At 41.7% G+C, this 16606-nt stretch overlaps 4 protein-coding genes across 5 annotated transcripts; 2 read left to right on the plus strand and 2 right to left on the minus strand.

Moving 5' to 3' along the window:
- Positions 1 to 135: 135 nt before the first annotated feature.
- On the plus strand, positions 136 to 819 carry LOC132793115 (uncharacterized). Its single transcript, XM_060802790.1, has 3 exons — positions 136 to 218; positions 276 to 371; positions 440 to 819. Exons 1-3 carry the CDS (start codon positions 162 to 164, stop codon positions 782 to 784), a joined length of 498 nt encoding a protein of 165 aa, XP_060658773.1. The 5' UTR covers positions 136 to 161; the 3' UTR covers positions 785 to 819.
- Positions 808 to 1380, minus strand: LOC132793116 (uncharacterized). Its single transcript, XM_060802791.1, has 3 exons — positions 1266 to 1380; positions 1036 to 1201; positions 808 to 969 (listed from the first exon to the last, which is right to left on the minus strand). Exons 1-3 carry the CDS (start codon positions 1362 to 1364, stop codon positions 854 to 856), a joined length of 381 nt encoding a protein of 126 aa, XP_060658774.1. The 5' UTR covers positions 1365 to 1380; the 3' UTR covers positions 808 to 853.
- A 137-nt stretch (positions 1381 to 1517) lies between these two features.
- Positions 1518 to 2534, minus strand: LOC132790877 (uncharacterized). The gene is made up of 5 exons (XM_060799620.1): positions 2453 to 2534; positions 2277 to 2387; positions 2078 to 2197; positions 1861 to 2017; positions 1518 to 1808 (listed from the first exon to the last, which is right to left on the minus strand). Exons 1-5 carry the CDS (start codon positions 2489 to 2491, stop codon positions 1594 to 1596), a joined length of 642 nt encoding a protein of 213 aa, XP_060655603.1. The 5' UTR covers positions 2492 to 2534; the 3' UTR covers positions 1518 to 1593.
- Positions 2535 to 5304: 2770 nt separating this feature from the next.
- On the plus strand, positions 5305 to 14668 carry LOC132792872 (diuretic hormone receptor). 2 transcript variants are annotated; one of them, XM_060802391.1, is made up of 13 exons: positions 5305 to 5642; positions 5770 to 5984; positions 10856 to 11220; positions 11276 to 11474; positions 11547 to 11640; positions 11703 to 11877; positions 11954 to 12024; positions 12084 to 12194; positions 12280 to 12468; positions 12592 to 12707; positions 12864 to 12920; positions 13863 to 14067; positions 14146 to 14668. In XM_060802391.1, the coding sequence occupies exons 3-13, from the start codon at positions 10902 to 10904 to the stop codon at positions 14170 to 14172; spliced, it is 1563 nt and encodes a 520-aa protein (XP_060658374.1). In that variant the 5' UTR covers positions 5305 to 5642; positions 5770 to 5984; positions 10856 to 10901; the 3' UTR covers positions 14173 to 14668. The 2 variants fall into 2 exon arrangements, with proteins under 2 accessions (XP_060658374.1, XP_060658373.1); XM_060802390.1 differs by having other exon boundaries at positions 5305 to 5984.
- The last annotated feature ends 1938 nt before the right edge of the window (positions 14669 to 16606 follow it).

The following is a 16606-nucleotide window of genomic DNA, read 5'->3' on the forward strand; positions in this document are numbered from 1 at the left end:
AAATTAAATGAATTGCCCACAATTCTAAATGAAGCGAATTAACGTTGTAAATGAGCCGTTTTCAGGCTGAAAATGCTCTTAAATAAAGTCTGTTTTGCGCTACGGAGTCTCAGTATAGCTTAAGCATGTTTCGCTGGCTGTTTATATTATTGCTCGGACTGATGAGTGTCCTGGCAGGACCTACCAAAAAGGCTTGCCCAGAGAAGCTCGATATTCCAGTAAGTAGATCGCAACCCTAAAAGTATGCTTTAGTTTACTTGTTACTCTATTTTCAGTCGACGCAAAGCTGCTGCAAATTGCCCAAGATCGATTTTAAACCCTATGAGAAGCAATGCGGCGATTTGGGTGTCAATGGCTTGCATGTTTGGCCCGTAAGTAGAGAATGCGCTTAACTCAAACACAAATACCAACTTTTATTATATTCAACGGGCAATTTCAGTGCGGCTTTCAATGCATTTACAAGACAGCTGGCGCTCTCAATGGCACGACATTGGTGATGGAAAATGTGGATGCTATGATGGCCACGCTATTGAAGGATGAAGAGAAATTAAAAGAAGCCTTTGCCCTAGGATTCCGTGCGTGCACGTCTAAGGAGCAGGAGATTGTGCATACCTTGAAGCGACGTCGATTCCCCGATAGTTCTAAGTGTTCGCCCTTGGCCATGCTGTATGGTGTCTGCGCCTACAAATACGTCTTTAACAATTGCCCCACGGAGAATTGGACCAACAGCAGCACTTGCAATCGCATTCTAGCTTGCGAGCGTGCCAAGGACAATATGCAATAACATATAATTTGCATTAATACGAAGTTTATTTGAAAGCAAACCACTTAAGAGTTAACTACATATTTTCGTTTAGTTGAAGAACACATCATACCAGCTGGGCTCTTGGCCATAGCTGGCAGGTTCAGCTGCACTGCAGCCCATCTCCGAGTCGAAGGGTTCACCCTCCTGCATTGAGTGCATTTCAGCTGTATGGAAAATAGTTGGTTGATCGATTGATTGTGTGCAATATTAACCTTTGACTTATGCCTCACCCAATTGTTCCACACTCACTCCCAGTCGTTGGGCATGTTGCATTAGCAGACGAAGCAGCAACTGTGAGTCAGCCGCGCCATCGATCAGCATGTCCTCTGAAGCAATTAGTTCGTGTTCCTCGTTGTCCGCATCGCAGCCAAACGCCAAGTCATTGCTGTGCACAGACTGTGAATAAATCGAGTGAATGACTATTAATGTTTGCCGTGGTTACACCCATAATTTTATGCACCTCTTTTGAGTCTGATCTCACAACAAAGTCCTCGAAAGCTGCCTCCACATTGCAGCAAGCTGCCACGCAGCAAATCGAAAGCAAAGCTAAATTATTCATTATGAGATCGACTAAACTTTTTGAGTACTAAACCTTGAATGAAGCATGGCTGAGTCTGCACAACAAAAAAAAAAACCATTTGTCACAGCCCATTTGCCAGGGCCATCAATGAGATTGAATCGGTCGGTAATTATAAACAGAGAACAACACAATCAGCTTTTGTTTTTAAGTTTATTAAATACTCCGAAAAATTTAAAACTAATGTGATCGAACAATAAGATAAGCGTGCTTAGCTCATGGGCAGCGGCACATGAGGCAGCGGATTGCATTGATGAGCGAACTGTTTGGCCACGATGCAAGGTTGATCTGTCTTCCACATCTTCGCGGGGCAGTTGAGAAAGGTTTCGGCATTCACGCAGCTGTAGATCATAGCAGCATAGGGCGAACAGCCTTGGGTCAACACTTTATAACTCTGCTGGTTGGTCAACTTCATGTGACCATGAACTGAAGGAATTGTCGTTAAAGCAATTCAAATTTAAATATTACGTATACGCACTGTTCTCCGTGCAGGTCTCAAAGGAGCGCACAATGTGTGGCACAATCTCGCGATCTCGTCGATGCACATGCTCCTGCAAAAAGGCACGAACCTTGTCCATTTGCAGCTTGCCATTGGCCAGAGCGCCTGTCTCCCGATAAATGCAATCCGGGTAGCACTGCCAAATAGAAAGGAAGTGAAGGAGTCGGGGATATCAACTCCAATTACACGGACTTACCAGATGCGCAAATGCCGGATATTTCTCATTCGCCGATTTCAATTGATTTACGTGCTTCTGGCACTTTTGTGGCACGTTGCCCAGATTGATTTCCGGCGTGCGGCAACACGAGTTGATGTCCTGCCAAACGATTCATGAAACATGCATTAATTGAAGCTTGCTGCTGCTTCTGCTGCTGCCTTCAATTCAATGTACTCACGAAATTGTTAAAGCTCGGCGGCGAAGAGCAGTTGTAGGCGGCGTGGGCGTGATCCATAAACCATGACAACAACAACAACAGCGACAGCGACTGCGACAGCGACTGCGACAGCTGCAGCGTAAAGGTAAATCAAATATGAATGCAATACAAAGAGGGAAAACAAGAAAAGCGCTCACCATTAAAAATGCAACACACTGGAAAATCGTTGAATGCATTTTTATCCCAACACACACACTCACACTCACTTTACTTTACGAGTATACGCAATCGAAGCGTGGCAAAAGAATAAAACTTGTCGACGCTTTTTTATAGCCAACTGTGTGAGTGCGCGGGGCACGTTCTAAGCGTAATGAGCTTGTTATCGCCATCATAATGAAAGCAAACTGTGGCATTTTGGTCCAATGCGTCAGTTGAAGGTGACACATCCAAGCCATGGTCCCATTGATGATGCTTCTAAACCCATCCATTTGATTTAAAGGGGGAATCGCTTTCACCCATCGACCGTGACATTTTTTTTTTTGGGGAAATACCAGAAGTTTAATGGATTGTAAATCGCTGACTAAATGGAATTACATTGTTTACTATAACTTTGGGTGAGTAATGATAGTTGGAGTCACAATAACAAATAGCTTGTGTAACTATTAAATAATAGTCATAAATTGATATATTAATATTGGTTATACAAATTATTAAATTGTTCAGTCACTTGGTTCGAGTTAAAGTGGTCTTGGTTTTTGACTTGTTTTTCATTAATTCATTGCATCTAAAATAAATATAATCTTTTATTTTATTTGATAACATTAAAATCCTGTCAAATGTTTCATTAATTATGTTTATCGTAAATGAATACTTATACATTTTTGTTTAGTCACACATTTTTGTTTAAATTTTTTTAGTCATGTATTGAATTATTATTAGTTGAATTTAAGATATTATATATAATATTTATTAAATTTTGGTCATAACTGCTTAAATTACGCGAGTCTACTGTCAGTTAAGATGACATTAATTTCCGAGTAGTTCTTTTTTTATTAATTTATTGCAAATAAAATTGTATGTAATATATTTTTTTTATATATAATTATTTTTCTGCCTATAACTTAATCCTGTCAAAAGAGAAGCTTAACTTTTTACTTAGTTGAAGTCAACTTTTATTGTATTTATCATTTATCCAAAGTCGGCAACTAATTAGTAGTGCATTTAATTAATATTAGTTGAATTTATGATAGCAACATGTTACAGTGGCAGCCAGCAGTTGTTGCCAAGGCTCAAAGGCTTCAAGGCATGCATGAATAATGCGCTTATGTTATGATTCTTGTTGTTGTTGCTGCCCTTGGTCTCTCAACACATTGTTGGTTGGCAGCTTATGTCAGCCCATTGTTGAGCTTAATCATCCCCAACTTCGTCGTCCTTGTCGTCATCGTCATCGCAGTCGCTGTTGCTGTCGGTGTCGTTGTCGGCGTCTTCATCTTCAGCTGGCTGAGATTGCTGTCTCATCTGCTCCGCGGTTGTCTGAAGCTTTTAACCACTAAGATGAGCGTTGAAGATGCTGTTTAACCGTATGCTGGAATTTGCAGCTCGACATTAAAGTGCACTTGATGAAATTGAACTTAAGAAAGTGTTGTGCTGTGTATGTAATTTATTGCACGAAAATTTTTCAAAAGCAATAACGAGTTAAGCATACGACAATTGGTACAACAACAACTTACCACTGAAGCTAGACAATCCCAAGTGCAACAATAGTCAATTGATGTCCTTTCGTTTGGCTACAAATCGCAATCATTTCTTTGGAACAATGCGAAAACTATTAACTGTGTTAGTTCACTCTGAGTTGGTTGTTTGGGGGGGAAATTGAAAAAGTTTTATGCTGTTTGTCTTTGCCATCGATCAGAAATTGAATTGAATGGAGGCGGTCCTCACAAAGCACTCACTTTTATAGGTTACTTAAACTCATAATGCCGCACGTAAAATTCAATCGGAATGTCAGGACGTGCGCTTTAATATCGTTGGGCTGGCTGGATGAACGGACAACCGAACATTGGGACATCAACATGTCTTTGCTTTTGGCACTGAATTTTTAAAATGAAATTTAAATGCTCTCGAGTGGCAGTTGACATTAGAATTTACTTGCAGCGTGTGAGGGCAAAAGAGTGTGGGGTTCGCTTTTTTTGTCAGGAATGTTAAGGACTCTCTTCGAATGTGTCAGACGCATTTTTAGCCCTCGACTGTGGGGGCTTAATGTATTGTCATTGTGTTATTATCAGCAGATTCGCTTGCTTTTTATAAAAAGAATCCAAGTGTGTGTGCGTGTGTGTATTTGTGTGTGTACGGGGCGTGTCAGAGTTTTTTTTTTGCTGGTATTTTCTTTTTGTCTTTTCAATTTGCTGTGCGCTCTCGGGGCAATTCGAGGGCGAGCACCTGCCGCATATTGCCATTTTAATAAATGTCGACACGAGCCACACTCGAGTTTAATTTGATTAGCCCGAAAAAAGCAGGAAGAAGAGACAACTGTCTAACTGTGGCAAAGGCCAAGGCACACTTCAAAGCGACATCGTTATGATATGCTTGCTGCCTGCTGCCTGCATACTTTAGCGACCAGAGAGAAGCGCGCCTAAGCAAACACATGCTCATGCTCTGTGAAAAAGGGCAACAAAATGCTCGAGATCAACAAATATTTACATAAATCAAATGAGCGGATTAGGGCCCGCTTAACCGGCTGTCATAGGTATATAAGTGAAAACACATACAGCAACAAAATAAAAGAATTGCATTTCCTAGAAAATGTTTCGGAAAATCCGCAACACACACACCTGTTGGACGGCAGCCAACGCAACGCAGCGAGGATGAGGACGAGAGCAGAGCGTCAACAAAACCATGTGTGGAACGTAGCTTTCATTGAGCTTTTCTGTTGTGGAACGTAAATGTTTCGCGCCATTTTGCCGAAGCCCAAAAGTGGTAAGAACTTCCTTCGTCGGCTGCTTTTGTTAAGATGCTCCACAAACGTTTCAGTTATCAGCGGCAAGTCAGCGAGTGCGGTTCGAGCAGCGGTCAGACGGTTAGAAGTTCGAAAAGTGAATCTTCAGTGAGTTGAAACTAATCCGAGTCAACCGAATAGTTCAATCAACCAAATCAAACACGAAACGTATCGAAATCGAATTTGTGTGAAATCAAAGGGCGAGTGTGTTTGAGTGTTTGTGAGTGGCAAATATTTAATAATAATGCCGCAGAACGTGCTCAAAATGCATATTATTTTTAATAAATATTAATGCGAGGCGTTGGCCGTGTAATGATTGCAAATAATAAATGTAATGCCATGGCAAATAATCCAGCATTAAAGTGCGTACATCAAAACAACAACAACAACTAGTGAGTGTGAGTGTGTGTGCGAGTGTGTGGTTGTGTCAATAGCCAAGACAACGAATGTAGAGGAATACACAGAGCGAGAGAGAGAGAGAGAGAACGACGAAAGCGCTTAAACATAATCATTTTGCAGCTTAGAAGGCGTTAAACACATTTAAGCCCTGGCAAATAAGTGGCAAGGACAAAGGATACCAAGAGCATTTGCTAAGCTGCGGTCAAATGAAAAATCCACGTTAGCTTAGCGACAACAACAACGAGAACAACGAGAACTACAATTACAACTACAACTAAGTAACTAACTGAGACTGCAGCTATTCAGTTCAGTTCAGCACTCCCCATAGAGTAGAGGTAAGAATGTGTGTGTGTGTGTAAAGTAAAAATCATCTACTGCTGGTGGGCTTAATTAAAAAGCCAGGCAAAAGGCAACACACACACTCTTACACAGTGGGCAACTTGCACAACAAAGGCGGGCGATACAATGCGCTATGAAATCAAAGGGATGGAGAAGAATAGAAGGATTGGCAATTGGCCACATTGTTGTATAAATCTGTTTGTGTGTGTTTATGTGTGTGGGTGTGTGACCACTCGGTGCAATATCGATTGCCAAAAACTCCATTAGACATCCTCAGCGTCCGACATTGATAGCTAAAAATATGGCTATAGTAACAGCTTGTTATTGTTGTCATCGAACAATGGCAGGCAATTGAGATAAAAAAAACAGAAAAATAAAAAGAAAAACTTGTTGCCTACTTTTAGGCTTCACGTTTAACGTATTTCTAAGCGAACTTGTTGCCTTGACATGAAGTTGTGTTGCCTTTCTTCCCTTTTAATGTATTTCCAATTTGGATTTGATTTCATTTTATGAACTTCCGTTTGCTGCCTACTGCCACTTGAGTTATACCCCCAGCATAACATAATTCGCTGCCTGTCGTAAATCTGCTTGGCAAATCTCTGTCATATTTGGCAAACTTGCATTGCATTAAGCCAAATTTTTATTGAGCCAATAAATAACAGATTTCGCACATACTACACACAGGTCTCTCTCGTTCCCTTTGGTTTTGTTTGTTTGCCCTCGCTTTTGTTGTTCGAATTTTTATGGATTTATGCGAACAGAGGGGCTAAAAGCAAATCCTCGGTTTGTTAGCAGCAGAAGCAGCAGCATCAGAGAAAGCCACATTGACTCACCGCACCGCATCCCCTCGAAGCACTCACGTAGCTGCAGCGCGTGCCGAGCTGCACGTGCCACCGCACTCAAGTGGAACGGGAAACCGTTAATGGCGAGACAATAAAACGCAACACTTGTTGGCAATGGCCCTGCTGATCCTGCTTCAAATGGCCGGCCATCAAGACGGGATAAAAGCCGAAAAAAAAATCTGACCCCAGCACAAAGCCAGGTGCGGGAAGTTACAATTTCATTCTTCTATTCGCCTTCCTACATATATCAGTGGCAACAATGTAGACGGAAGTGTCTGCAAATTATGATGTTTTCGTCTAGACTTAGAAAACGTTTCCAAAATGTAGCTAAAATAAGTTGGCCGGTCTTCACTTACGTTAAACCCTTGACTGACCTTTGAGCGGTTGGATATGGAATGCTAGCGTCTTTCACGCCATCCGCCATCAAATTTGATTGCCGCCAGCGGATGCATAAAAGCCCAAACACTTGCCCCAAAACAGTTAGAGACCCTCCCGGACCGATCTAGAATGTACAACCTACACACATCGGTATATGTTGCCTAGGGGAGTCGTAGGCGAGCGTTCATATATTTTGCATCATTCGGTTTCAGAGAGAAATCAAACGATGAGAAAGGCGGTGCACAAATAGAGATTTCGTATTGCGAAACGCAGACGGATTGATGGCCAGTTTTACTGAATCTAATAAATTACGTATACGCAATCAGAATGCATTAAAAATGCCTTTGCAAGTAATTCAAGCTCAACATCTCAGACGGAATTTAATCAAAGCGGCATATGCTGTGCGTTATGCTCTGGGCTTACGCTGCGTATGCGTTACATTTTTTTACTCATGAATTTTTCAATGCGTCGCGCGACCTCATTGTCAAAGCCCGTGCGCAACGCAGTTCCTTGTGCTCTGTTTATGCATATAAAATTTAATGAGCTACAATAATGAGAGCAGAGCGTGGAGCGCGGAGTAGAGCGCAGAGCAGCTAAAAATAGCAATCAAGTTGTGTTGGCCTTTTGCTTGTGTCCTGACCATGTGGCTTTATATATTGTCTTTAACGTTCGCTTCATAATGAGAACGTCTTCAATGCACAATGCGCAAATTGTCCACGCATGTCACGGCCAATTGGCTGAGTTAAGTCTTTAACTGAGAGAGAACAATGCAGCATTGTGGTGATGTTGATTATTATATTTTCAATTCTACATTGGAATTCCCGGCAATTACAAGACGCACCAACAGCAACAGCAGCAGCAGCAGCTGGCAAGGAACGTAAACACTTAGAAGCATTAGGAGCAGTAGCCGGAAATTGCAGACACTCTCGCACACATGAAGGAGGCGGGGTAGAAGGCAGTCTAGCTTAAAGTATGAGTTTGTCGCATTCCATACTCTTACGATATTCAGTCAGCCGCAGGAATTCGATTCCAAGTCTTTATACATGTGTGTGTGTGTGAGTGGGGGAGTATGTGTGTGTGTGGTGTTAGCGCCTTGGGCAAATCCATTGTGTGCAATCGCACGAGATTAGATACAATCTTCTATAATAGCATGTACGATAGCGTTGTGAAATGGGAACTTGGGGTAAAGCGGGGGCACCACGATGAGGGGGAGACTTGTAAGGAAAAACAGCAACAAATAAGCGAAACGTTATAGTACATTATCCCCACCACGAACATATACCACATATCCACATTCACTCTGCTGCTGCTGCTGCTGTTCTGCTATTTGTGTGTGCATTTTATTTGTCCATCTACAGCTGTCCTTTTATACCCTATGCTCACACAAATGCCTGGCTGGGTATGCCAATTTAAGAGATACGTTGTAGAGTATCTTTACTGTCAACCTACATATCTGCTCGCTTCCGACTGTCCATCAATTCCATTTCTGCCACCTTTTCTGTTGCCCCACTTAGACGTCTATCAGTCAAACAGTCTCCGATTGACAGCTGCGAAAGGGTTAAAAAAGGCGTAACTCACTCAACATTCATTTCAAACTGTCTTAAATCAGGGTATCTGTTAGTCGCATCAGGTAATTGTAGTTAAATTCTACTTGGGTTTTTATTTGCTGCTGTGCTGGCCGCCAGAGGCATTTGTCGTAATGTCCTTTTTATTTTTGCGTTGATTTGGCCAAGCTGAAAATATTTTATGATGCGAGCCTGGACATTCATCAAGTTGTGAATGCCATAAATGAGATTGTCAGATGAACACATTCCACATTGCCTCTTTATGTTATGTGTTGTGATGTGTGTGTATTTCCTAGTTTTGTCTTTTTTGCCAGAGCTGTCAAAATACATTTGCATTTTTGTGCCCAATGAATTGTGTAGGACATTTCTGCTGCTGGCCCTCTCGTCACAGCGTTTGTGGCTAATTGAAATCAAATATGCAATTAGCAATCATATTTTCCTTTTCATTTAAATTTTTCGGTTTTTCAACTCTCCTTTATTTTGGTTGGTTGTCAGTTTGACATTATTTATGAGGCAATTAGATGCTCGGCTATTTCAATTTCTATTCTTAATTTTTCTCTTCGCTGCCTTTGCGGCGAAAGCAATTTGCGAAATTGCGGCTTGAAATTGAAATGTAACGCTGTTCGCCCTTTTTTTTTGTTGGGTTGTTTGTTTGCTTTAAGCCGCAATTGCAGTTGTGAACTGGGCTAATGGGGACCTCGAGCGACTTGGGCCAACCGCAATGAGTAAATGAGCTCGAGGCATGTGCAGGAATAATCTTGTCGGCGACTGGCTTTATGTTGCGCTAATTTACGAGCTAGGCGGCATAAACAACCAGACTTCAGCAACCAGCAACCAGCAACAACAACTCGGGTTACAGCAAAAAGGCGTACAACAATAGCCACAAAAAAGAAAGAAAATATGAAGCGTTGCATACAGTGAGACATAAAAATAGCGCAACCCCAGAGAACTGTGGCAAATGTGAGTCGAGTGTCAACAAATGTGGATAAAAACGGCTTTAAAAATGATAACTGCAAACAGCAATAAAATTGTCATTGCTGTTAAATAGTTAATTAAATCGGCAAATATGCAAGCTAAATAGTTTTATTATCCCCCTGATAAGTCAATCTCAAAGGCTAGCAATTAATTATTTACGAGCTTAGTTTAGGCAATAAAACCACTTACAATTTTTTTCCGTGCGCTTTATGCATAAATAAATACAAACTATTTAGCAGAAACTATGTTTATTTATTCCGTCCGATGCATAATTTAATGCTCGCTATTAAACCTTTTTTTGGGGAAAACTTTTACACAGTTCGGAGAAAAAAACGTAACCACTTCCGCTTGGCCGCTTACTTCTCTCGCACACTGTCAGCACGCTTCGCTTGCCACAACATCTACATATTTATTATCTGTTTACATGTGTGTGTGTGGGTAAGTGTATGGGTGTGCTTGCGTGTGTGTTTTTATGCCATGCATTAATGTAACGATGCATCATTTATGCCATTTATTATCAGCACATAAATGCAAGATTTGGGTCCTGCTGACTCCAAAGGTTTTGCTCTCTTTCCGCTTTCCCCTTTCCGTGTCTGTACCACGCCCTAATTTCTATGATGGGCTGCGGTCCGCTACTACCTTTTGTCTTAGCCCAACACGCACACAAATTGGCCCAAGAGAACACATATAGACATTTCGCTCTTGGCCAACCCGAAACTGTCAGTCAGTCAGTTCGTCAGTCACTCATTCTCTTCTTGCTGGGCTATTTTGTTGGCAAACTTTTTGCAAGCTAATGAATTTTTATAGCTCTGTGGGCCATGCCACATTAATATGTCAGAGTCAGAATGGGTCTCGTGCCCCTGGAGCAACAGTGTTGAAGCCTATGGCGCCTTGGCATTGGCATTGGAAAATGCAATTTTCTTGCCTAGCTTGCCTGCTTTATGGCGCTTTAAACTGTTGCCTGTGGCAATAGCAATTCAGACTAAATCGTTGTGGCCCAATGCAATTAACACACACATACTTATAAACTGACTTTGTTGTCTGTGCTAAATTGTATTGCTGTTTTCTTAGCTTCCTTTTGTGATATTGATAAACTTTTACTTGCAGGCAACATGCAGCAACAGCAACAACAGCAACAGCAGCCACAGCAGCAATGAGCAACCACAACGTGCCACACGACAGCAGCAACAGCATCATCGACCATGACAACGATGGCGGTGGCGCCGGCGATGCCTTGGGCAGCAGCTTGAACGACACGGCTTGGTCCCAGAATCATTTGGATGAGATCAATCAAAGCGTCGAGCTGCATTGCCTGGTGCAGCAGCATGTGGAGGCAACGACCTTTGGCAATGCCACCGACCACTGCAACACACAATTCGATTCGATACTCTGCTGGCCACGCACCGCACGCGGCACCTTGGCTGTGCTCCAGTGCATGGATGAATTGCAGGGCATTCATTACGATAGCAGCAGTGAGTAGACGTTGCATTAACCTTTGACCTTCTCAAGCGGATGCTCTGCTTTCAGAGAATGCCACACGCTTCTGCCACTACAACGGCAGCTGGGCGCAGTACACCAACTACGATGCCTGCGCCCATTTGCCAGCGCCGGAGACAGTGCCGGAGTTTGAGACCATCGTCGAGTTGCCGACCATTATCTATTACATTGGCTATGCTTTAAGTCTTGTCTCGCTAACACTGGCGCTGATTGTTTTTGCCTACTACAAGTAAGTATCTGCTTTGTTATTCCACTAACCACCCAACTGCATCCCCTACTCCCTTACTCAATCGACCCCTAGAGAGCTGCGTTGCCTGCGCAACACCATCCATGCCAATTTGTTCTTCACGTACATCATGTCGGCTTTGTTCTGGATACTGCTGCTGTCTGTGCAGGTGAGACGTGCTCACTTTATGCTTTATCCATATACCTAACGACACTCCACTCCCCTCCTCAGATCTCCATTCGCAGCGGACTTAGCAGCTGCATTGCTCTGGTCACGCTCTTTCACTTCTTCACGCTGACCAATTTCTTTTGGATGCTGGTCGAGGGTCTCTATCTGTATATGCTGGTGGTCAAAACCTTCTCCGGTGATAACATACGCTTCAACATATACGCTTCAATTGGCTGGGGTAAGTTTTGATGTATGCCCCGTCTGCACTTTGCGTATCTAATTAACTTGCCTTTTACTACCTACTACTATGACAGGCGGCCCAGCTTTGTTTGTGGTCACGTGGGCGGTGGCAAAGGGTCTCACGGTCAGCTACAACACGGATAAGGTAAGAGTTTCTCTTTTTTGTTTGGATATTCGCCTCATTAAAGTTGAATTCGCGTACAGTATGACATCAACTGCCCCTGGATGGAGGAGACGAATGTTGACTGGATATTTCAGGGTCCTGTTTGCGCGGTGCTCATTATCAATCTGACTTTTCTGCTGCGCATCATGTGGGTGAGTAAGAGTAGAAATTTAACCCAGCTGCAAGCCCACATAAGCTCCAACGCTGACTCCATCAACATCATCTTTTGTTGGCCAGGTGCTCATAACAAAGCTACGCTCTGCAAATACCGTGGAGACGCGTCAATATCGCAAAGCGGCGAAGGCTCTGCTCGTGCTTATTCCGCTCTTTGGCATCACCTACCTGGTTGTGCTGGCAGGACCCTCCGAATCGGGACTAATGGGTCACATGTTTGCTGTTCTTCGGGCCGTGCTGCTCAGCACACAGGCAAGTTTTTCATTGCCATTTGTTTTCTTTTCTGTTCCTCCTTTAAACCCGATCCCTGGTTCCCATTTTTTGTTTTGTTGTGCGTCACTCTCTATAAATATTTGCTCTGCTGTTGCTTGACAGGGTTTTTGGGTGTCGTTGTTCTACTGCTTTCTCAACTCGGAGGTGCGAAATGCGCTGCGACATCATGTATCCACCTGGCGCGATACACGCAACATTCAACGCAACCAGAATCGACGGTGGGTCACAATTCTCAGTTCAAAGTAGTTAGTGCTTCCTATCAACAATCACACTTGCTCACCTGTATAGCACACACAACACTCTCTCACACACACTTTCTTTATTTAAGTGCACGAGACAACAAACACTTTAAAACTCTTTCCCAACTTGTGCAGCTATACAACAAAAAGTTTCTCCAAGGGAGGCGGCTCCCCGCGCGCTGAGAGCATGCGGTAAGTGAAACTTGGCTAACGACATTTTTAGTATTAATTACACACACCTGTGTCCATGCAGTTAGTTACGAGTACTCCGAAAAGTTTTCGCAGGCGCCGGAGACAAGCGCATGTCATTTACACCTTTTTTGCATATTTCGTATAAAGTTCTTTCTGTCGCGTGTTTGGCAAAAACTACTCACTGTCAATTTTAGCTGCTTTTTACGACAATCTCTCTCGCTGCAAGTCATGATAAACCGACTTTTCACATGTGTAATATTTTTTCCTGCCATCCAGTGTTGCCCATTTGGCTATTCTGCGTTAAAGCTAGCTTTTTTCAAAGATATCTCTGCTTTGCCTAGTTTTTTATTTACCATATAGCAAATATTTATTGAAATAAATTGAGAAAAAAGGTAATTTTAACATTAATTTCGAGGGATGCATAATAGTATTTGATCTCTCAGAGATAAGTTACATAGTTTAATTTAAAAATTGAATTACTAAATTCCACCATTACATTCATTTTGTATTTGAAAATATGTTCGTTTCTTTACATGATTTTATTTTATAGTTTCTTCTTTTCTTTTACTTTTCAAAAATAAATAATAATTGCGTAATAAAATTGCATCTGAATCCTGCAGAAATTTGTTCACTTTACTTTGTGAATATTCTATTTAAAGTTACTTTATAATAATCAGTTCATATTCATTTCATGTTGCAATTATGTTTTCTTCTTTTTATAACTTTTATTTATATAGTTTTTCCCATTCTAAAATAGCTTTTTACCCCTAGACAAGTTGGCAACACTGCTTCACTTAACACATTGCATATTATAATATATCTTGCGTGCAGCTGCTTTTCCAGTTGCCCCTAAAAGTAGACTAGATATATTTTCATGCATGCTGAGCACCTTAAAGCCGTGTCGACATATGTGTTGATTTTACGGATACTTTCTATATGCAGCCCACTAACCTCGTACTATGGACGTGGAAAACGCGAGTCTTGCGTTTCATCGGCTACCACGACAACGCTGGTGGGGCAACATGCGCCGCTGTCGCTGCATCGGGGCTCCAACAATGCGTTGCACATGCTGCCCACCAACAGCAATCTAACGGGCACCGGCAGCACGCTCAGCGTCATGCCGCGGGCAATAAGTCCTTTAATGAAGGTAACACCCATTGTCCACACACAGCTAATTGCAAATGCAACCAGAACTAAGAACAACTTTGAACTTTTCTATTTGCAGCAGGGACTCGAGGAGAACTCTGTCTAATTCGAGACAGTTGCGAGACTCACCCACATACACACACGTATATATACACACTCCCACACACACACACACACACACACAATCACGCAGACAGTCATGGAGTGTAGCTTAGATTTAGTCTCCTAGGCATTTGATGGAAACTGTAAATTGTACAACTAGTCAAGATTTTAGCAAGAGCAACAAGCATCTTAAGAGACTGAACTGAAACTTTTAATTTAATTGATTTGCCTCCCTCTCCCTCCTTTTCCCTCTTAGCATTATCCTCATTGTAGCTCTAACAAACAATTGTAGTCTTAATTAATTATTGTACATGAGTGTTGTTTTAACTGTTGAATGTTACTAAGTGTACCACCAATCGCAAGGGAAAAAAAACTACCTAAACTTTAATGTGTACATACATAAAATAGATAAGCTAAACAAAATGTTACTACTGCAACAGAAAAAACTACAACAACAAGAAGAAGAACAAACAACCCACAAAGAACACTTGAAAATACTAATAAATGGTCTATTTACTTGAGTGTATGCAAATTTTGACGTTTATTCATCGCTCTCATCTGCTACCGAGTTTTATTATCAATTTATTTTACAGCGTTTTGTTGAACTTTTTCATTGAAATTTTAATTTCTTTGTATTCATAAATTTTCAGCACACAAAAAAGAGATGACGAAGAGAAAATGAATAAAAATTGTGTTAACATCAAAGTCGCTTTTGGTTGCGCACAGCAACAACAACGAAGTGCCAACGACAAAAGTAATGATAAAAATTATTTACATACCCTGTAACCCCGATTTGTGAGGTATAATCAGTTGCACCTGTTTGAGGAGCTTATTATAATTAAAATCATTTTAAGCATGTACTCACATTGCCAAAAATTCGACAGCAGGCTTTACAAGGTATCTTATTTGCCCACATTCTTGTTTCGCCCCATTTTTACTTATTTTAATTGCATTCTTTGTGGCTCAGACAACCAACAAAATGAACACCTATTTTTCATATGCCACAAACAAGTTTCAAGTGCAACTCAAAGCAAAAGATGAAGATGCTTTCGACGAAAAGTTCAAGAGGAAGATTTTTCGTGCAGCTTGCTGGCAGATGACTTCATTCGCCAGCTAATTAAGAATATTATTAATTTAAAGTGCGATAATCCGAGCTAAGTAACTGTATAATTTGCCAATCAAAAACGAGGGTCAGTAGAAGTGTTTTCTATCTATGCTGGATTGGTTTACTTAACGACTTAACGGCCAGAGTTCATGTTCCGACTTGTGTCGAGACTAACTGTGACGGAGATGAATAAAGCATTGCATAAAGTCAGGCGCCATAAAAATGCATTGCACTTGGCACAATAAAATTCCAGTGCCTATAAATATTGCATGAGCCGCACACAACACAACACAGCGCAAAGCAAGTCAAGTATGCTTCAGGCGGGAGTGAACGACTCAAAGATATGCTCGAAAATGAGAGAGAGAGAGAGAGAGAGATAGAGTGAGAGTTACTTTTTGGAATAAGTAATAGTGAAATATAAGTGGAAATATATGCAAAGGTTTCTTGGCTCCTTTGACAAATTTATGTTATGTTTTTTACATCATTCAATGGGCAATGGGTATGCTGGTAATGAAATCGAAATGCTAAGCCCAGAAGGATGAGTGGGGGCTGACTTTCGTTGTGGCTGGGCAAAGTGGGGAGAATATGAATGCAAAACACGAGATTGCCACTAGCATCAGCCGCATGAAGTGCATAAATGTTTAATGTATTTGTGTAAAATATGCACAGAATGGTTTTGTTGGCCAGTTTAGAGTTTTCCTTTTTTTTAACCCAGCAGCAGCAGCAGCAGCACAAGCGGAAACTAACCGACAACGTGGCGTATGAGCGATATATGAACACTGTGTGCGCACTTAACTAACTTGTCGGCGCTGTAGCTGTATGTGTGTGGATGTGTATGTGTATGTGCGTGTACTTACCCTAATGGGAATTTTTGGGGCATAGCAACAAACAGCGAGTCAAAGTTCAAAGTACTTAAATGCCACAAAAACTACGCCAAAAAACAGCCGCAACAACACCAGCAACACAACCCATAACAACATCAGCAGCAGCAGCAACAGCAACTACAACAACAGCAACAACAATTATCATAAAAGTAAAATGGGGAAAGAGCATAAACATTTATTGTGCGGCCAAGTGGTTTTGCATTCAAATGTGCTTCAGCATTTGCGAAAGTTTTTCTTTTATGCAAATTAGTTGCAATAAATAAAGATTTTGTAGACTGTGCCACAAATTGCAAATTGAGTCATATGTAGCCACGCCTCCAAAAGGGCGCCGCCAGCTTGATGAAGTGCACACGTTTTCGGTACAGCTCAAGCGCGTCAACTGCAGCATCCTTGAGTCAGAAAGCAAAGGACCGCTTGTCACCTGACTGTTGCCAAACCACATGACCCAA

Source organism: Drosophila nasuta, chromosome 3 (assembly GCF_023558535.2).
Source record: "Drosophila nasuta strain 15112-1781.00 chromosome 3, ASM2355853v1, whole genome shotgun sequence".
NCBI classification, from domain to species: Eukaryota; Metazoa; Arthropoda; class Insecta; order Diptera; family Drosophilidae; genus Drosophila; species Drosophila nasuta.